Below are 18,749 nucleotides of genomic sequence, written 5' to 3'. Positions count from 1 at the left end.
TTCGCTCTCAGGAACTAAATCATTCCAACTTCTCCAGTGCCCTTCATACACAAAACTCATATACTCGCGATCCTTCACTAAAGAAGGGGCGGGAAGAGCGAACACTGGCAGCAAGTATTTTCAAGTCGACTGTAGTCTCTTTCATTCTCCTCCACGTCTTGATAACAAGATCGCCAACACTATACAAAGGCGGCATCATGACCCGAGGCGGGCGAACAAGTTCGGTCCCTCGCAGGCCAGTCGACTTGACTAACAACCTCTCTGTCGCCGAGAAAAATGATCTGACAACTCTGATCACAGCTATTACAGAGAAACTTCATAATGATATCAGTGTCATTTTCGATTCGCCTCCAGTCACCCCTACCTTAGGTGAATTCAGTGACATTGAAAATGTCGATATTGGCCATCACCACTGGCTGGCTCTGTCGCTCCAGACAAATGGTAAGGAGAATGTAGACCCAAAACATTCTAATTTGAGCAAAAACATTCCCAAACCCGTGTCAACAGACAAAGTTACGGCCCAGTCCCCAGATAATGAGGAATCCGAGGCCATCACGCCTCAACTCAGGGAGCTGAAGAAGGAGGCTCTAATATTCTTCAGAAAGTGGCAGACAATCTTTCTACAGCGCCTTCGTGATATCACCGTCACGGAACCTAGCGGTTCTCAATCTAACATGCGTGGCCGTGGTCGTGGCCGTGGCAATTCACGAGGTGCACGAGGGGGCCGTTCCGCACGTGGTGGAAGAGGGGAGGGCCGCGGAGGTCTGACCTTGGCTATCGGTGAGTTGACAAAGGCCACTATATATTTCTTTATCCTATGAAACCTCCCCAGTCAATCCGGGTGATATAGTGCTTACAAGAATCAGGTCCTCCCAAGACTCCTTCAGCTCACGTTGATCGCGAGCTGTCCCGACGGTTTCCCCCTATTCCGACATCTCTCTGGACTCTGCCACTGGAGAAACGAAAGCTTCTACTACACATCTCACTTTTAATTATCATTTCACTCCAGGAGTATCTTGCATATGCGCGAATGACTCTTCTCAACCTTACCTCGTCTCTCAATCTTCCCCTGAAAGTCCTGCATGAGGAAGAGAAACGAATCGCCCAAGGACTCAGCCAACTTGCAGTCGACTCAGCTATCGAGCAGGCTTCGCAGCAGAACCAGGATGAGAACAAGCCGGTACTGAAATCGAAGGCACGTATCGCTGCCATGACGGGTCCATTCAGACTTGGAACACAGCTTATCGCCGTGGGGATTGGGACGGTACACGGCGGACACGGCCTGCGACTCCCAACAGCTGCAGGGTTGTTGGGACCCATGGCTGACAATGGACCTTCTACTGGCTCAATGCTAGGAATCTACAGTGCGAGACCAACTTGCAAGATGATTGAATCTTTTTCTCGCGAGATCCAAGACTTCGGCCTTGTGCCTCTCCGGTGCGATTCTCAAGGGGATTATGTGGATGCAACAGCAATTCCGTCTACTGCCCGACGCCTTCGCCTGGTCATTGCCATGAACGGCTGGGTAACTGATAAAGAAAATCTCACAGGATATTGGAAGATCCTTGGTGATAATGCGGAAGTGTATATTTTGCGATGGGAGATGACTGTCCTTGCCAATATAGGCACCGCTCTTGACACAGTTATCAGGAGCTCCGCTTGGGCTGCAGCGAAACAGGCTATCTCTTCGCGAACAAGTACGTTAGACCCAGAAAGCCTGCAATTAGACATGACTAATACAATCTTAGTTTTCAAGAATCTCATCGAGGCAACTTGGCCAGTGGAACTCATGAAAGTGAGCAAAATCATCGATAACCCCTGGAGCATGGGAATGGTTCGCGCCGAGAAAGCCGGTGCCGTTCTTGCAGATGCAATCATGCGCAGCAAGATCCAAGGTGACCGCCCAGTATCTCTAATCGGTTTCAGCCTAGCAGCTCGAGCTATCTACGTGTGTCTGATGATACTTGCTGAGCGTCGCCAGTTTGGTCTCGTCGATTCTGTGGTCTTGATAGGCACACCCGCTCCTTCAGAGAGCCGTGTCTGGCTGACTATGAAGAGTGTTGTATCTGGCCGTCTGGTCAATGTCTACTCAGAGAGCGACTATCTCCTTGGTTTCTTATATCGTACCTCCAACATCCATTTCGGGCTGGCAGGCCTTCAAAAGATCCAGGGCGCAGATGGTGTCGAGAATCACAACGTTAGCAACCTTGCGAACGGACACTTGCGTTACTCACATATTGTTGGAAAGATTCTGAAAGACATTCATTGGGAGGACCTGGACCTTAACGCTTAGAAGGCGGAGAAGCTGCGCAGGACCACTTAGCACGAGAAAAGTGTCGGCATCATATTAGGCAGGACTGGACGAGATGAGAATACCTTTGCTATGACATGCTTAGGAAGATTGTGGAACAAAGCTCTATGTGTAATATTAACATTGAGAAACTGCATTCTAGGGGCGCATTCCCTTAGGGACAAAACAGATATCGACAAGTCCCTTTACGTAAATTGTATAGCCTTCGACACCCACCCTAACCTTTGATTAAGTGAACACTCCTATCCCTAATGCTAATGTTTATGCTGGTGACACCTATTGTGCATATGTATGTGTATTTGTATGGAACGTCAAGCCCAAAGTTTGCATCTAGCCATTTCAAACAGACTAGAGATCCAATAATGTCTATCATGGACGAGACGTTGTGTCTCGTCTTTCTTTCTCTTTCTTCCTTTTCTGGCTGCTCTACTCGGCAGCTGCGTATCTGGCAAGACTGGGCAGTCTAACCTCTGACAGCCTTCACCATTGAGTACTTTTCTCATTTTGTCGCCGTCCTCTGGGCTTGCTGGCTGTTTTTCTCTTCCTCCACACTTCTCTTATCGTTTTCACCTAGATTATTACAGAACGTGGTATCGTACATGATATATTCTCCTGCTTTTGCTTTTCAATTTGTGATTCAGTCTTGCCTCGCTTACTTGAAACGAGGGTGAGACCCCCTTTGATAGGCGGTCAGTGACGCAACTTATCATCATGTGAAGTTGCTTGCTGTGGTTGATCTCCGTACATTCTCTATCCTCAAGTGGGAGGTGTCGTACCGAGCATGTTGGGAACTTGCTTTCGAATGAGTCCACGCGTACCCCGCGGCTCTACCCGGGGCATGCCTTGAATAGACCGAGGTTCTCGCATCAGAGATCGATCAAGACGGGCGGGGGTGCGAGTAACAATAGTCTTGTATTCTCCGGGGAAGTTGCCCTTGGGTAGCGGCACTGAAGCAGTCCGCCAAATGTGATCAGATATGTCACCGAGGAAAGCGGGGATCTTGCTGTTGGAACCGCCACGGGGAGGACCGAAGCCACCGTATGTCGAGGCACCATGGGAAGCACGGATTGTGGAGAGGCGGGAGAGACCAGTCGCTAAACCGGATCGTCCTCGGGCTTTCTTGGCCATGATGATTTCATCGAATAGACGGATTGAAGCATCGTTGGCTGGCTGCATCTCTCGGTCATGAATGAACTCATTGAAGCCTGTTATAGTTCAAAGTCAGATACTTACTAACCAAGAATGAGAGTGCAAAAGGTTAGAGATAAACTTACACTGTGTTTCACGCATCATGGCAGCATAGTCGTGTTGATCGTGCGGAAGGCTCTTGATGAATCCATCCATATCAAAGGCATACAATTGGCCGTTGGCCTTTTGCTGCTTCGAGGGTCGACCAAGATACTTACGATAAGTGTATAGAAGACTCGCAAGGCAACGGACAAATGCCGCACGCACGCGGTCAGCATGGAAGGCTTCAGGGCAGATGAGTGAGCAGAACCCAAGACATCTTCCATGAGAAACGATCTTGCAACCAGTGCATCTGTAAACACCATCTCCCTCGGCTAGATCATTACAGATAGTACACATGGAGGTATTATCTTTTGGCATGTAATTGAAACAGTGTCCCTCAACCCAGACTGTGGTTTCTGTGTTTCGTACAGGCTGAATCTGCATGCTGGGCATTATAGTCGATGCTGCAAGCGTTGACTGTGCGTAAGTTGATGGAGCATATCCTCCACCTCCATAGCCACCATTTGCACCAATGACGGAATTTTGAGATTCTACCGAGATGGCTGAGATAGATAAGTTGGCCTGATGACCATTGAGGAAAGGCATGCCCGGCTTTTGGAATGGCGGGTGCTTGTCGATGCCGAAGGAGGAACTACGTCGCATCTTTTCTTCGCCGAAATGACCCGAGCGCTTCTCCCGAAGCGTAGATGCAAGAGCGAAACCCGAGTCGCTGCGAGACACGGGTGTAGAGGGCATAGGAGGGAAGTTTATGGAAACGGGTGAAACAGATGATTGGGGGCTTGTCTTTCCAGACTTGCTTGTGCTGGGCCTGTCTGATTTACCATTTTCAACATGAGCTGAAGCAAAAGCATTGAAGATTGGGGGTTGGATCTCGTTCGGCGGATCAGGTTCCCCAAAGCCTGAAGAGCTCTGGGACACCCACTTGCCAAGGGTACTCTTTGGGGTTGCAGATCTGAACAAGGTTCCATTCTCAGTCGAGAAAGCGTCATAAGGGAATGACTCCATGGCATAAGGAGGGGGTCCGGTTGCAACTCCATATCGAAGCTTGTGGGGGGCTGCGACTTGCAGGAGAGACATAAGTTTCCTGCGTGCTTGGCGGGGAAGTCGGACAGGCTGTGAGGTGGCATCAATAGTGTCCTTGTCCAAGTCAACGAGCACATAATCGTCTTCAGGTAGTTCGATATTATCGTAACGACGCTCAATGCCCACAATGTATGGACAAGGTGCCTCGAGGGCTGACAAAAGGCGTGCAGGAAGCACGGGGATGAAGATACTAGCCCATTTTAGAGGATACAAGAGATTTGCCAATGCGTGACAAGCAAGATGCAACATGCTAGTGTGAGAAGATAGGAAGATAATTCGGGATTCAGCCATGGCATATTCGAACAGAGCGACAATATTCTCGAGTGACAAACAACGGAACAGTGCATAGATATCGATGGTCCGAGAACCAGGGGTCTCGTTGTCAGCTTCTTTCCGGGCATAGAGACGCAATTCTCGCACTCCCAATTCAACTTGAGTCTTGGATCCTAGGGGGTTGAACGCCTCTGTGCAGAGATTGACAACATATCGCTCCAGAGGTTGCCAGCGTCCAACTCTTGGCGAACTCGGGGGTATTCTTAGCACACTCCCATCAGTCATGGGTGTGACAATAGCCTTGAGCCATTCTTTCCAGAAAGACATGTTACCCGCGTCTCGACCAAGAATACCGTATGCGCGAGGCACCCATAGCCCACTTTCGCCAGCAGTGAGGCCCTCAATCTTGGACGCGGCACCATGTCTCAGGGGCCTAAGCATGTCCGTCATGAGGGTGATCTTCTCTTCGACTGTGCTGATCTCGTCTTCGAGCCTCTCACGAGCCGGTGAACCTGACGGGATCGTAGGTAGTTTTGCCAGGAGCTGCGAGAGGTGAGTGCGTTCACCTGCCAATCGGACACCCAAGCTCGCCGCCAACTCTCGTTCTTCTTCAGACATGTGACTCTGACGCCATTCCTCGCACTTCTTTTCCACATCCTCGGCCACGTCGGCGTTGAGAGCAATCCAGATAATGATTGTGATGCCGTACAATTTTGAGTTATCGTCTGAAGTCATGGTGAAACCATGCCATGTGGATCGCGGTCTGTCATCAGATGAAACGATCTGGATGTCGTTGGGGAAAGCAAACATGGGCACGTAGTCGGGAAACCTTCCACGCCTGGATATTTCATCTCCAGCCTCCTGGGGAGGGTACCGGTCGAGAAGAACCGGCTCGAAGCGTCGTTTAAGTGGATGCATATCGGGATCTGTATTGAGGGGTTCGGGTGGAGGGATCACGGAGTTATAATTGCTGAGTCGCCTTGTTGTTCGGATGGAGGCTGTAAATGTACGTTAGCAAAGGTTTTTGGGGTCGGCTACATGATAACACAAAGCCTGAAAGGGGAAAATACGAACCTGCACGGCTTGTGCTGATCCTGTTGCTGGGCTGCTTGCGCACGCTGTTCATATCCCTAAAGCTCATCTTGCGGCGGATGCTACCCTTAATGCTTCTGAGAGGACTCAGTCTGCCGCTGTCGCTTTCTTCAGCCCGGATTCTCTCCATCCGAGGGTTCACCATCGGTGCCCGAGCCTGGACTTTTGCGCCCGCACTGAAGGTAAGGTCTTCAAGAAAAACCTCGCGCTCAGCTGCAAACTTGACCAAGGCCTTATCGAAGTCGAAGTCACCCATAAGCATGGAACCTTCGCCCAAAATACCGCTGGGAGCGGGGGCTTGGCTGTTGCCGTTGCTGTTTTCGGTACCATTGCTGAAATCAGGAGGGTTCACAGCACGAATAGTGGCACTGCTACGGTTACTCTTGGTGTTGCCGTCTGTGTCGTCGAGGGTTTGTATTGAGAACCGTTCGGTGAGAGACATCTTAGACAGACGGCTAGCAGAGTTCTGTCGCGAGTGTCTTGCGTTCGTCTTTGGCTGATCGCCATTCGTCCATTCATCTTCGGGTTCACCATCTTCGATAATGGTGGACTCGACAGGAACGGCGACGGGTGCGGGTTGGGAGCTGGGATCGTGGTAGGACACCGACTCTACACCAGCGATCCAGAAATACTCGGCGAGAGGGGTCGATGAGCTCTCCATGACATGTCAATCGTGGTGTATAAGCCACCAAGCACGCAGGACTGGAGCGAATGAGGGAGGAGGCGTAAGGAGGAAGAGTCGAAGAAGCCGTCGGCTGGTTCGCTCTGGACTGTTCGTATGGCGGTGGTTGTGACCTGAAGGTGGGCGATCGACAAAATCAGGTTGGGTTGCTGGGGTTGCAGTTTAGGTCATGAAAGATAGGACCAGCACCAGGGCCTCTTTTTTTTTATCAGGCGAGTACGAGATAGGCAGCGATAACAATAGATCCAATCGTGAACGTTCTCGACCGACGGAGCTATGTCGTTATTCAAGGCCGAATTTGGACCAAAAAGAGACTCGAGATGGGGTGAATAAAGGGGACCCGATCGAAAAAAAGCAGAGCAACAGCGAGGAGCCAGTCGCTCAGAGGTCGGTTACAACGGGTGCCAAAAGTTAGCTTCAAGGTGGGTGGACAAACCCAGGGCCAACTGGAACCACAAGAGACTGAAAAGACGCGATGAGAAAACACCAGGAAGCCGCCTGAGCAAATCGACCAAGGAGATGAACCAGAGATGAAAGAAAAAAGATGATGATAAAAACAGAGAGAGGGCGTAGAGCACAGGTGAGAGATGGGCCCAGGAGAATGAACGAGGATTCAGTGTCGATCTGCCTGTGCTCGTTCGCAACTTTCTAGGCAGTAGATTCGTGCAGTCAAATCCAGTACGGGTACAGGTACAGACAGGTACTTGCTGAGACTGGTATCGAATACCCCGTTTCAAAAGCAGATACAAGAATGAGCGAGGTGAGCATCGACCGGGCCAGGGTGTACATTTGACGCGAGTGGGTTAGTGAGTGATTGTAGGCAGGGTCCAGGGCCATCTGTTGACGGCTTCGACCCTCCAAAGGCTGGAGAAGGACGCCCGAGCTCCAGCTTCCTAGGCCTGGTCGAGCATTGGTCCAGGGGTTTCCCGGGATGGCTCGTAGCGGCTGCCACACCGTCCACACGCCTAAAGCCGTGGGGTTGCAGTGAGGTAGGGGACCGTTTTTCAAGGGACCACTGAGAAATGAATGCATGCGCGGATGGGCTTCAGCTGCTGAACTAAATCCATGAACTGATGGAACGAGTCCATATGACTTGATACCAACCAGCCATCCATCCATTGAATCAGTTTGGAACGACTACCCAATCTCACCGCCAGCTTTCGTCTAAAATATCAACTGCACTGAAATGGAAGGTGTTTGCCTATAGTTAGTACGTACGTCTTACAACCGGGTATATCATATACCTGGCTTGGGCTGGGCCGACAAGGGTTATTACATACATTGTATCATCTACAGCCGAATAAGCGACATCAAGATGCGACCAAAACCAACGTATTGACTGGCAGCAGGCAGTTGGTCTCGCGCGAGGCTATTAACGTAATGAGGAGGCTAGAATTAATAACTTACGTATCCAAGCCAAACGTAACAGTACTTCTGTAACGGTACTTCTGCTGCACTGTACCTTACAGCAGGCTGATTAGACTTTTGGGGGGTTGATGGAAATTAACCGGTTCTCCAAACAAAGCAAGCCGTCAATCTTGAGGCGCACGCCGTCATCTCCCAAACTCTGCTACCCATTCGGTAGATGCCCGCAGCCATCAAAGCATCCAGAGCGTGTGCTTGAGTTCAAGTCGATTTCCTCACCCATACACACAAAAGTCTCAGGGGTTTCAGGCAGCGCCGGCGGATCCACGGCCCACGATGGATATGGATATTGCTGATGTCCTTTCCCTTCTGCTGTGTTCTGCTGCTTACCAGGGTCTCCTGTATCATGCGGTTATGGCTCTGGGCACTTCATCCCATCCGTCTGCTTTATTAGAAAGAAGTACCTGCAGAGTCGCGCTTGTGGCATGCTGCAGGCCAGCTGTTGTTGCTTTGCTAGGTAGTTTCGGGTCTTAAATCAGTCCAACCTCCAGAACCAGGCTTTGTGGATGCTCCTCCCGCTCTCCATAATGATATCCACTTAATCGCTGTCTGCTCCGTCGACCAAGGATTGCGGTGCCACATTAACTGAGCAAAACCCAGCTAGCCAGTACAGTATCCTTCAGCGGACGCTGTTGGTTGCAGTGCTTATCGTCAACACATGGGTTTATTCACCATTGGAATTCCACTGGGTATGAAGAAAGCAGAGGACAACAGGCCAGGTTGAGGTTGTAGATTCCCAAAGTAATGGATCCGACAGAATGGCCACGCTGCGAATGCAACACTGCAGATGATAGAGGCGTCAGTCAGCCATGGATCTTTGGGTGTGCCTGCATAGATACATGTGCATATGTGGTATGCTGTATCCGTCTGCATCGAAATGATTCCTTCACCCGGATACATGCAGACTTGATGCCGTGGCCATGTGGGAGATGGTGGACATCACCGCTGGTTCGCTCAACTAACTGATGAGCTGTCTTTTCCTAGGTCGCATCTCTCTTGGTGCCTGATACCAGCAGATAGGTGGCATTCGTGAACCGCAGGAACAGTGCGACACGCTGTCGTTTTTTAGATGATGGATGGCCTCCGTTGTTTGTATCCGGGAAAGACAAGGCTCTAGGCGGCACAAGTGGCCCGGCGAAGAGAGTCAGGCAAGTTGGTTGTTGCACAGAACCGGGGCCACAGGCAAGAGGCAAGCAGGCAGGGAGGGTCTTGGTCTTGGTCCGTGTACCGCACACGTCCCCAGTGAGATCTTCCATTAATATCGCCCCGGCCGAAACCACGGCTTGCTCAACGGCCGGTGCGGGTATTAGATAAAGTGGTTTGTGTTCATTCTCTGGAACACACATCAATCAAACTCGGTGACAAGGGACGTCGAACCGTCAAACTCTCATCAAGTAAAATCCCGATTGGAGCTTCTGTCTACGGCAGTGTAGCTTGTGTTGATGGGATGCCTCGATTGGGGAAAAAATCAATGCAACTCTTCCTCATAGTGTCCCGCCCTCACCGTTTTCGTACAGGCAAGCTGCAGAGCGGCGTTGCAGATGCTCCGTCGACAATGCCGGGCAAAAAGGGCAACATAGTTAGCCGGTCAAGTATTGATTGTCTTGGCCATGGTGACTACCATGCGCATTGTTTTGGAGGGACTCACTCAGCCCGTCTTGATAAGTCCTTGTTTTATTTTGTTCTGCTTTTCTTTTCTTTTTTTTTCTTTTCTTTTTGCTTTACTTCGTTTTATTTTGTTTTGTTTTGTTTGGTGTCTTTCGACTAATCTAAACAAGGGCCTATTGTTATTGTTGTCATTGAGCAGTCGACCCAATGTTTTGGTTCTGATATCTGCTTTTCTCCACTCATCGTGAGACGTTTCGGTTCTTTTCTCTCCCTCTCATGTTATTCATTGTAAGACAGGCAACTAATACATAGCAGTTAGTTGGGCCGGCTACGTCAGTTTACTTTTCTAGCTTCCATCTCAATCAGACCTTGGCGTTGTGGATGCAGTTGAACGAATAAATGGGGGTGGATTCTCTTAGTAAATTACCTAAACTTAGCCGCTAACGGCAGGGTCTGTAGAGTACATAGTAGTTCCTGCTAAGTAACGGTACCTGCCTGCTCAACTTTCTCTACCTGAAAGAAAGTCGGTCGTTGGCTCCTGCCAACTCGATGTCGTTTTTTTCGGATCGACGCTCGAGTTATACAAGGGAGGCAGGTGAGACCGCCAGTCTCAAACCCCAAAAGCGACAAAACCCTGTAGATCGCATGGATGGAAATGGATGGCTCTTTCCATTTACAGGACTTGACGCCGGCTACGAAGCAAGGCTGCCTAGGTATGATTGGACAGGATACCACAGACGCATACATAGGATACTTCACTTGAACATATCAATCCTCGGGTGATTAATTTTTTCAAACAACTTTACTCCCCAATCCTTGGACTACCTTCATTACCCCTTTCTTCAAAGGAGATAATTGTCCAACTCCCTCAGGCTGCCATCTCGCAACGTCAATAACCAACAAAAAAAATTCAGCAAATTTGGACCCAACTATTGATAGTGACACTCGAGCTGTAGCCAAATCTGGCAGTGGCTTTTTTAGTCCAGGGGCCTTCCCCATCGATCATAGGCCAGAAGCCCAAAAGCAAGAGCGCCCAAGCTGGGCCTAAAACAAAAGAAACAAAATGCGCCCGTCCCTAATAATGGATCTCATAAAATACGAAAGCACGAGCCAGCGTCTGATGCAGGTACGAGCACTTACAAGAACGACATTCAAGACATGACACACGAGAGAAATGTGGGTACAACAGCTACACGTACAAACAAACCATCAAGACTCTTAGTCTACAAGTTAGTAGCTAAACACTACAAAATGAACAAATGTACCTATTTACACATGGGGCTCACGTTGGCCAATCCCAGTGTCTCTTTGGAGTTCTCATCGACAAGAAAGGAAATACCCAAAGAAGCAGAATAGGGAAAAAAAAAACATCGACAGGGGTTATTGAGCCCCATCCTATCTCGACAATGCCAGCCGATGCAGTCCAGAATAGTAACAGTATGCCATAGTACTCAGGGGTATTCAAGAAACATGAACTACGGGGCTGATTATTTGTGCTATACTTAGATCCTAGGTGTAATGGCGACGATTGTCATTTGCGTTATGCCAGCTCGATTTGAAAGCGCCGCGCCAAAATATCCAAGTAACCACTTTCATCCTTCTTCCACATTGGATCTGGTGTCTCTCAAGTTTCAATAAAGCTCAGGTCTGCGGACGGCCTCGCTTGGACTTTCAAGCTTCCCATCTACCAGGACCTGACGCAAAACGGTGCCGGTTAGGTCGAGTTGTCTTCTTCATCCACATTGACTGACATCCATCTCATTAGTGACTCGCGAATCAACAAGCTAAGGCGATGGGCGTCAGGTATATTCACATGGCACCTGGATGGAGCTTAGTGCACGGCTGGCCAATGATGCCAATGCGCATCCCACTGGAAGTACCCAACTTAGATCTTGACGGCGTCGTGTGTTTCAGGTTACTGTCCACGCTGGACCGTCCGTGTGTTGTGTCCCGAACCATACCTTCACGCTATCTTCTCTAGCTTCTTCAGCACGGCAATACAACTGTAAGAGATCTTAGGGCCATGTGCTGCGTCGCTCGGTATTTGTCTATCCTGGTTGATCGCCACGGCTGCTGAGCCTGGTCTCTCTATCCTAGTCTTCAGGGGTTCTTCGCCATCATGAACAGAATCTTTTGAAGTTGAAACAAAAGTGCTAGGGTTAATACCTCCTAATCAGAAAGCAGCCAAAGCAGCCGCTTCTCGACATCATTCGTGAACCCAACCCCATGAACGCTTCCACGCCCATTATATTTGGCCAATTCCAGTATGCTGTCGGATACCTGGGGGCCACACTATCCACCACTTATTACTCCTGGAGTGCCATATTCCCACGTTATATGTCACATCTTCGTCTCACCCAAATCAGCGACACTCATGAATGGGAGCAGCTGACCAGGATTAACCCAGCTATGGCGTAGTTTTCCAGCATTGACGTGATGCCCTACCCCTGGTTTTCTGACGATTTACTTCCAAGCCTAAGTTAAGCCCAAATCTGATACAGATAGATCGATCTCATGCAGCATATCATACCACATTACTGGATGCAGGTGCCATCAAGATAGGGGCTTGGACCTTTTGACTGATTCCTAACCTTATGTCCGCACAGTCAATCCCGTATCCCAGCTATGATCTGTAGGGTCTCTAATTCACATTCAGGCCCAGCAGCAGTCTACAGGTTTTAAACACAAGACAGACGTGGGAAGACTTGATTTTAATTCAGCCTATTGTCGTCCACAGTTCTCAAGCATGTCAATAAATCTTGGTTTTGTAATCGTCATTCTCAGTTTAGACTGACAATCGTTAACATAACCCACGAATAGAACACGCATCGTAGACAATATATTATCTTTGACCGAAATCAATTGGTCGTGGGTATCGTTCATTCGTCTTATTCGAATCTCTTCATCGTGCCTCTCGTCTAGTCCCCAGCTTTCCAGTAGCCAGGAACCCTCTGTTGCCCATTTCTCCCCTCCAGCCAATCCCCAATGATCCAAAAATAATCCTCCCGTCCGGTGTCACTTCGACACCCGTCTCGGTTCCGTCCTCTGCGACCACAAAGCAGACCTGTTCCACCTCGCCCGGGTGCAACATCGGCTTTGCACTCCCACTCGCCTCCCAATTGCAGTCACGATACCGCAGGCCAGGCTCCGTGTCCAAAACGACCTTCTCCAGCTGTACCACATCCTCGCTGCAGTTTTCCAGCTGTGCTTCCAGTACCCACCGTCCGTGTCCTTGGGTGTCCTCGGCCTTCAGTGAGCCCACTTTGGTGCGCACAATGAGTGATGCCTTGCAGATGAACTGATACAGCTTACGAAACGTTCTTGTTCGTCCGCTGGTTTCCGTTGCTTCGTAGTAGCTCACGGTCACTGCGAGCACGTGATTCCCTTCCTCCTTAAGATCAAAGGACACCACCTTCTGTAGTGTGTCACCGGATTTTAGATCTGCTTCAGACTGGCCGTTGGGTGGACCGAGTTCAAGACGCTGTACAGCACCCATGCCTGGTGTCTTCATCTCTGCTTCGATACGTACATCGCGGATATTCTTTGCGGCGTCGGGCGGTAGGTCATTGTTCGCACAAAGTGTACAACTGAAGGTCTCGCCGACATATGCGGAGCCAAACGATACCGGAAGGTTGACGACAGGGCTGAGGAGAAAAGGAGACGGGTTTGAAGCGACTTGTGAGTGGTACGCAAGTGAAGCCGGGATCGGAGCTGACTTGATAGATGCACCAACTGAGGACGGAGGGTCGATAGGATATTGCGTGACGAGAGATGGGCGGGAGAGTCTTTACAGCAGATAGCAAATTAGCTACATGAAGCTTGCTATATACAACAAGGTTGCAAAGTCGATGCCTGGCTCACCGAAGAACTTTGAGGGAGATAGAATGGGGCTCCTTAACAGGATCGTGGGAGGGATATCGTTGATGGCTCATCTTGTCATATTTCACGCAAGTCACGTATAAGTAAATGTAGCGAATGCGACGTTTTGCGCGCCCGTCTTCAAGTTTTCTTGTATAGTAGGTAAGGGAAATAAAGTAGCAAGATGAGCCGACCTGCAAATGCGACAAGGACACAATGCTTATCGATAAGATAGTCGGCCCCTCACTTCCACTAACAAGCATGCTATGACCATATCCTGAACTACCTACCTACCTACCTACATGCGAATTTGCCGAGCAGATAGGTAGTTTCGTACACACTTTGAGTTTACATATACATTACCTTTGCTATGTTAGTGTCTACATAATTACAGGGAAATGTCATTGATGTGTCCCTAAGTTTAGTAGTTCTGTCAGATAACGAATGTCCTGGTAGCATCACCTTCTTCACAGCGATTGTCCTTGTTCTCGACCTGCAATAGAGTCATTTCTAAAAAAACAAATTTTGCGACCTACTGGAAAGCAGAAGTGCTATTCTTGATCGTTCCCCATGTGAATATGGTCGATGCGGGTTCCTACTCAACAGCGCGAAATCGTATATGGGACCTGAATCAACACCCTTCTTTCCGCAATGCAAACTGGGGCGTTCACGTACAGAGCCCATGATTTCCATCTCTAGCGGCTAGCTTTTTTTTCTTTCAGTTGTAACCATGAATATAGTTGACTCTTCACAGAGGAAGAGTGCAGACTAAAGTCCGGGTGGAGGAGGGACCTGGGAAATATTAGTATACATCAGTGGAAACAGAGATCTTACAGAGTAATAAGTAGGGCTCTCAATATCTGCTCTACGTACCGAGCCATAGCTGCCTCCAGTTCCAGGTGGAGGTCCAGAAGGTGGAGGGGGTGGGGGCGCCGAGCTGGGTGGAGGAGGCGGAGGCGCCGCTTCGCTTGGGGGCGGAGGGGGTGGTGACACTGATTGCCCAGAAGCACCAGGAGCGCCGGGAGCTTGAGCTTGAGTTTGAGCTTGGGCCTGGGTACCATAGTACTGCTGATACATAGCGACATAGCTGTGTCCAACGGTTAGTATGGGAATGTGAGAAACTAGACATATCTGAGGATACTGACTTAGCATAACCGCCATAGGCAGCATAAGGGTCTGCGCTGCCATAGTACTGAGCGTACTGGGCGGCATAGTCAGCGGCGTTAGTTGGGCTGTTCACACCAGCAGGCGCTGGGCTGTTGGCAGCACCGCCTGCGTTAGCTCCATAACCACCGTACCCGCCATAAGAGCCATGTGAACCACTGTGGGAATGGTTACGATCGCCCCCGCCGTTGTATCGATCGCCTCCATGACGGTCGCCTCCATGACGGTCACCTCCATAGCGGTCACCGCCATAACGAGGTGGGCGGCTCTTGAACTCCTCATATTGTTCCTTGACATTGGCAATCAAGTCTTCGCAAAGCTCCTTGGCCTTCTCGACCATGTTGGCGTCGGGTCCACTACATGTATGTCAGATTCAGAGCTCTCGTGTAAAAATGGCCCATACTTACGTGACGTGGAGAAACATGTCCTCGTCGCTCTCATGGTTGGTAGCGGCCTCAAGGTATCCGGATCCTCGACCCTTGATCTGCACACGGCAGCCAGTCTCTTGCTGGATATGCTTGACATAAGCTCCTCCATGTCCAACAACCTGAGCACGCAAGTTGAAACCATGTACAGGCTCCAAGCTTATCGGGATCTTCTCCTCGGGCCATTTGCGCTATGGCTTGTCAGTATTCGCCTCATAGCTCGATTGTGAAACCTTACTCTTCCAAATTCGTCGCGTTCAACTTGCTCCTGGTCTCGGCGGCGGAACCGTCTCTCGTCAACGAGTTGAGGAAGTTCCTGCTGAATGAGTTCGTTGATCTTGGCGACAGCAGCCTCTAGGCCAGCCTTGGTCGTGCTTGTGATGTGGAGGTACAGCGGGGGTTTCTATGGTCGATTAGAATGGCTATTGCCCAAGCAGGTTGCTTTACTTACACCGGCCGTGGCCATGGTCTTATTAGGATAGTAATTGCCTCGGGTAGTAATATCTTGCTAAGTCAATACTGCATCCTATGAAAACATTAAAGGAATTGCGTACCAGCACCGGTTTCATCTTTGATCTAATCAGGCGGGAGTTAGCAGGAGCAACGAAGTGGGTAGTGAAGCGAGCTATCAAGCTGTGTAAGCATGATGTTTTTGATTCAAGCGTAAAAGACCCGGCAAAACAAAGCTTCTAGGAGTATCGGTGCTTTAGGATCAGGGGTATTTACCATCTTTTGTGTCGCCCCCTTGGTTAGGAGGTAGCGGTTCCTCAAGTCGTTGACTTCGATATCCTGAATATAGTCGCCATCTGCGACATACATCTCAGTGTCGAGTGGAGGGGCTATCTTGTTCGAAGTTTGGGGAGTCGAAGTTGGTTGCGGCGGTGGTGATTCGGTATCGGCGGACCTGATGGGAGGGACATCGACATGCTGGATTCCTTTGCGAGCTTGGAGCGAGGCATTGATTCGAGCGGCGGCGGCAGCTATTACCAATGTCAGTGGTCGTTGTTTGAAATTTCGTGTCGGCGCAAAGTCTACAAGATGGCGCCAAGAGCATACAGAAACACATACCAGCGGCAGCAGCGGCATCAGTTGGAGACTTCTTCGTCTCAGGGATTGCATCTTTTGTGACGGGGCTGCGGTCTCTGCCAGATTCAGAGCGACGCGACGGAGGAGAGCGAGAGCGACGATCGAATCGCGAGGTTCTCTTGGGTTCTGGTTCTGTTTGGTCGAAGCGCGAGCGCTTCACGGTTCGGCGTTCGGATTCATCCATGGCGAGATGCAAAAATTGACAAATTCGTGTGACGTCGATTGATGTATTCACGCTTCGAAAGTCGAGTGTTGAGATGGGAGCGCAAAGTTAATTGTTTGGATCGTCGTTTGTTGACACGATCCGACCTTAATTATTCTTGTCGGGAGAAAAAACAGCAACCAGAATGCCCATGTGTTGAAGTGGAGTAGATATTGATCGTCGAAAGAAAGGCTGGTATTTTTGACAGGCGTTACATGCAGGCCAACCGCCGCACGTCCTATAACAGTACCGCCACGTGTGGCTTGTTCAGCTTTGTACGTTGTAGGAAGAGGAACGACTGTGAAGCGCTTTTTAACGAGTCATTAACTACCTCTTATAAGTAACTTCACACGATTGAAAGCCTATTATCTTGACTCAGGACGAGTTTTGTAAATACCTCCCAAGAAGGCTTGTTTTATTGGACAAGACCAATGTGGCTAAGCCCGGGGGTTCGCGAACTATCAAGATCTGGGGAAACAAGTGCTGGGATTATCTGACTGGGCGTGTAGCAGGAAGTATACATAAGTATGATCAAAAGACTTTAATTCTATCCTTTTATCATATATACATATGTCATTGATAAAAAGGTTTGTTTTATTATGCAGGATTCCTGATCTCCTACTTCTCGTTCTGCTGGCTAGTCTTGACCTCAAATCAGGGACTTACCACACTATTACACAGTCAAGATAGTGCAGTTGACGAAGCGATGTTAAAAGACTTATAACTGTGACGTAGAATAAAACACGGGGTTTGCATGTGTTTTTTTGGATTCTGCTACCTGGATATTGAATTTAACAATTAGATCTGAATAATTCATCATCGTCTGATGCCATATTCAACTTACCCTAAATATTCGTGGTATGGAGTCTGTCCGGGCAATGTTGACCAACTCCGAACAGCGGACCCCTGCCGAGCTGATCCGCGCCCCCGCAAAACAACTACTACTCCCCCGTCCCCTCGCAGCCTCCGGTCACCGGCCTCCCTGTGGCCCATTGATTTTTTTCGGTATATCCCCTCGAGCTGTCTTCTACTTACTGACCCTGAGTCATCTTCATCTTGTTCTGAACAATTGACATTTTACCGCAAAAAAAGAAGCTTCTTGTCCTGACCAGAGAACCATTACCTGTTCTCACGTCTCTACAAGATGGCATCTCTGCGGTCGTTGACTGCCCCCCTTCGCTGGGTAGCCCCCGCGAGGGGCGTCGCCGTTGTGCGATACAGCTCTTCCTCGACCTCCGCCATTGCATACAAGGCCCTTCGCCGTCGCTCTGCTCCTCTCCCCGTGCGCGACAACCCTCCCGCCTGGTCCGCCCAGTCCGCTGTCTCCAACATCCTCTACGAGACGCCCGTTCCATCTACCGTCCCTCCCAAGCGACACATTCTCAACTGCCTTGTTCAGAACGAGCCCGGTGTTTTGTCTCGCGTCTCTGGTATTCTGGCTGCTCGCGGTTTCAACATTGACTCCCTTGTCGTGTGTAACACCGAGGTTGACGATCTGTCCCGCATGACCATTGTTCTCACAGGCCAGGACGGCGTTGTTGAGCAGGCTCGCCGACAGCTTGAGGATCTAGTCCCTGTCTGGGCCGTTCTTGACTACACCAACGCTGCTCTCGTCCAGCGCGAGCTTCTCCTCGCCAAGATCAACATTCTTGGACCTGAGTACTTTGAGGAGCTTCTTAACCACCACCGGGAGATTGCTGCCGGTGAGTACGATGTCGACAACGCCCATGAGGCCATTGAGCGCAGCCTCTCCGATACCGCCAAGGACTTCCACCCTAGCAAGTTGGCTGTCAGCCAGGCTCTCCGACACAAGCATGAGCATCTCAAGTCCATCACTTACTTTGCTCATCAATTTGGTGGCAAGGTTCTGGATATTAGCAACAGCAGCTGTATTGTCGAAGTGTAAGCTAGTTGTCACACTTGAAGCTCTGCAAATACTGACACACCCTAGTTCCGCCAAGCAATCCCGTATCGATTCGTTCCTTAAGCTTGTTGCCCCATTCGGCATTCTCGAGTCTGCTCGCACAGGTTTGATGGCTCTGCCCCGATCTCCTTTGAATGAGGGCAACCAGGAGGCTCTCACCATGGAGGCGGATGATGTTGTTGATGCTAGCCAGCTCCCTCCCGGCTAATCAGATACCTTTAGTTAGAGGCTCAGCCCATGGCGTTTTTGAAGGAAAGGATCTGGTTTAATTGATATAATTCCAATGACTATTTTTTATATATTCATGCGCCAACGCTCTGCCTTCGTCCCGTTCAGCAATCAGATAACATCTGTCCCGTAGTTTA

At 49.8% G+C, this 18,749-nt stretch overlaps 6 protein-coding genes across 6 annotated transcripts; 3 read left to right on the top strand and 3 right to left on the bottom strand.

The window, feature by feature from the left end:
* Positions 1-197: 197 nt before the first annotated feature.
* Positions 198-2,293, top strand: FPOAC1_009271 (uncharacterized protein; the record flags this gene model as incomplete). Its single annotated transcript, XM_044853701.1, has 3 exons — positions 198-780; positions 867-1,697; positions 1,749-2,293. 3 exons carry the CDS (start codon positions 198-200, stop codon positions 2,291-2,293), a joined length of 1,959 nt encoding a protein of 652 aa, XP_044706371.1.
* Positions 2,294-3,067: 774 nt separating this feature from the next.
* Positions 3,068-6,671, bottom strand: FPOAC1_009270 (uncharacterized protein; the record flags this gene model as incomplete). The annotated part of the gene is made up of 3 exons (XM_044853700.1): positions 3,068-3,516; positions 3,586-5,916; positions 5,993-6,671. The coding sequence occupies 3 exons, from the start codon at positions 6,669-6,671 to the stop codon at positions 3,068-3,070; spliced, it is 3,459 nt and encodes a 1,152-aa protein (XP_044706370.1).
* Positions 6,672-11,141: 4,470 nt separating this feature from the next.
* FPOAC1_009269 (uncharacterized protein) lies at positions 11,142-11,513 on the top strand (the record flags this gene model as incomplete). Its single annotated transcript, XM_044853699.1, has 4 exons — positions 11,142-11,162; positions 11,232-11,307; positions 11,355-11,438; positions 11,491-11,513. 4 exons carry the CDS (start codon positions 11,142-11,144, stop codon positions 11,511-11,513), a joined length of 204 nt encoding a protein of 67 aa, XP_044706369.1.
* Positions 11,514-12,627: 1,114 nt separating this feature from the next.
* FPOAC1_009268 (uncharacterized protein) lies at positions 12,628-13,657 on the bottom strand (the record flags this gene model as incomplete). The annotated part of the gene is made up of 2 exons (XM_044853698.1): positions 12,628-13,510; positions 13,587-13,657. The coding sequence occupies 2 exons, from the start codon at positions 13,655-13,657 to the stop codon at positions 12,628-12,630; spliced, it is 954 nt and encodes a 317-aa protein (XP_044706368.1).
* A 694-nt stretch (positions 13,658-14,351) lies between these two features.
* On the bottom strand, positions 14,352-16,442 carry FPOAC1_009267 (uncharacterized protein; the record flags this gene model as incomplete). The annotated part of the gene is made up of 9 exons (XM_044853697.1): positions 14,352-14,375; positions 14,457-14,670; positions 14,729-15,103; positions 15,155-15,363; positions 15,411-15,575; positions 15,624-15,676; positions 15,727-15,748; positions 15,899-16,152; positions 16,241-16,442. 9 exons carry the CDS (start codon positions 16,440-16,442, stop codon positions 14,352-14,354), a joined length of 1,518 nt encoding a protein of 505 aa, XP_044706367.1.
* Positions 16,443-17,604: 1,162 nt separating this feature from the next.
* On the top strand, positions 17,605-18,592 carry ILV6 (acetolactate synthase, regulatory subunit; the record flags this gene model as incomplete). The annotated part of the gene is made up of 2 exons (XM_044853696.1): positions 17,605-18,362; positions 18,412-18,592. 2 exons carry the CDS (start codon positions 17,605-17,607, stop codon positions 18,590-18,592), a joined length of 939 nt encoding a protein of 312 aa, XP_044706366.1.
* Between the last annotated feature and the right edge of the window lie 157 nt (positions 18,593-18,749).

Source organism: Fusarium poae, chromosome 3 (assembly GCF_019609905.1).
Source record: "Fusarium poae strain DAOMC 252244 chromosome 3, whole genome shotgun sequence".
Lineage (NCBI taxonomy): Eukaryota > Fungi > Ascomycota > Sordariomycetes > Hypocreales > Nectriaceae > Fusarium > Fusarium poae.
The sequence above is the reverse complement of the archived record's forward strand: the minus strand, read 5'-3'. Positions and strand labels throughout refer to the sequence as shown.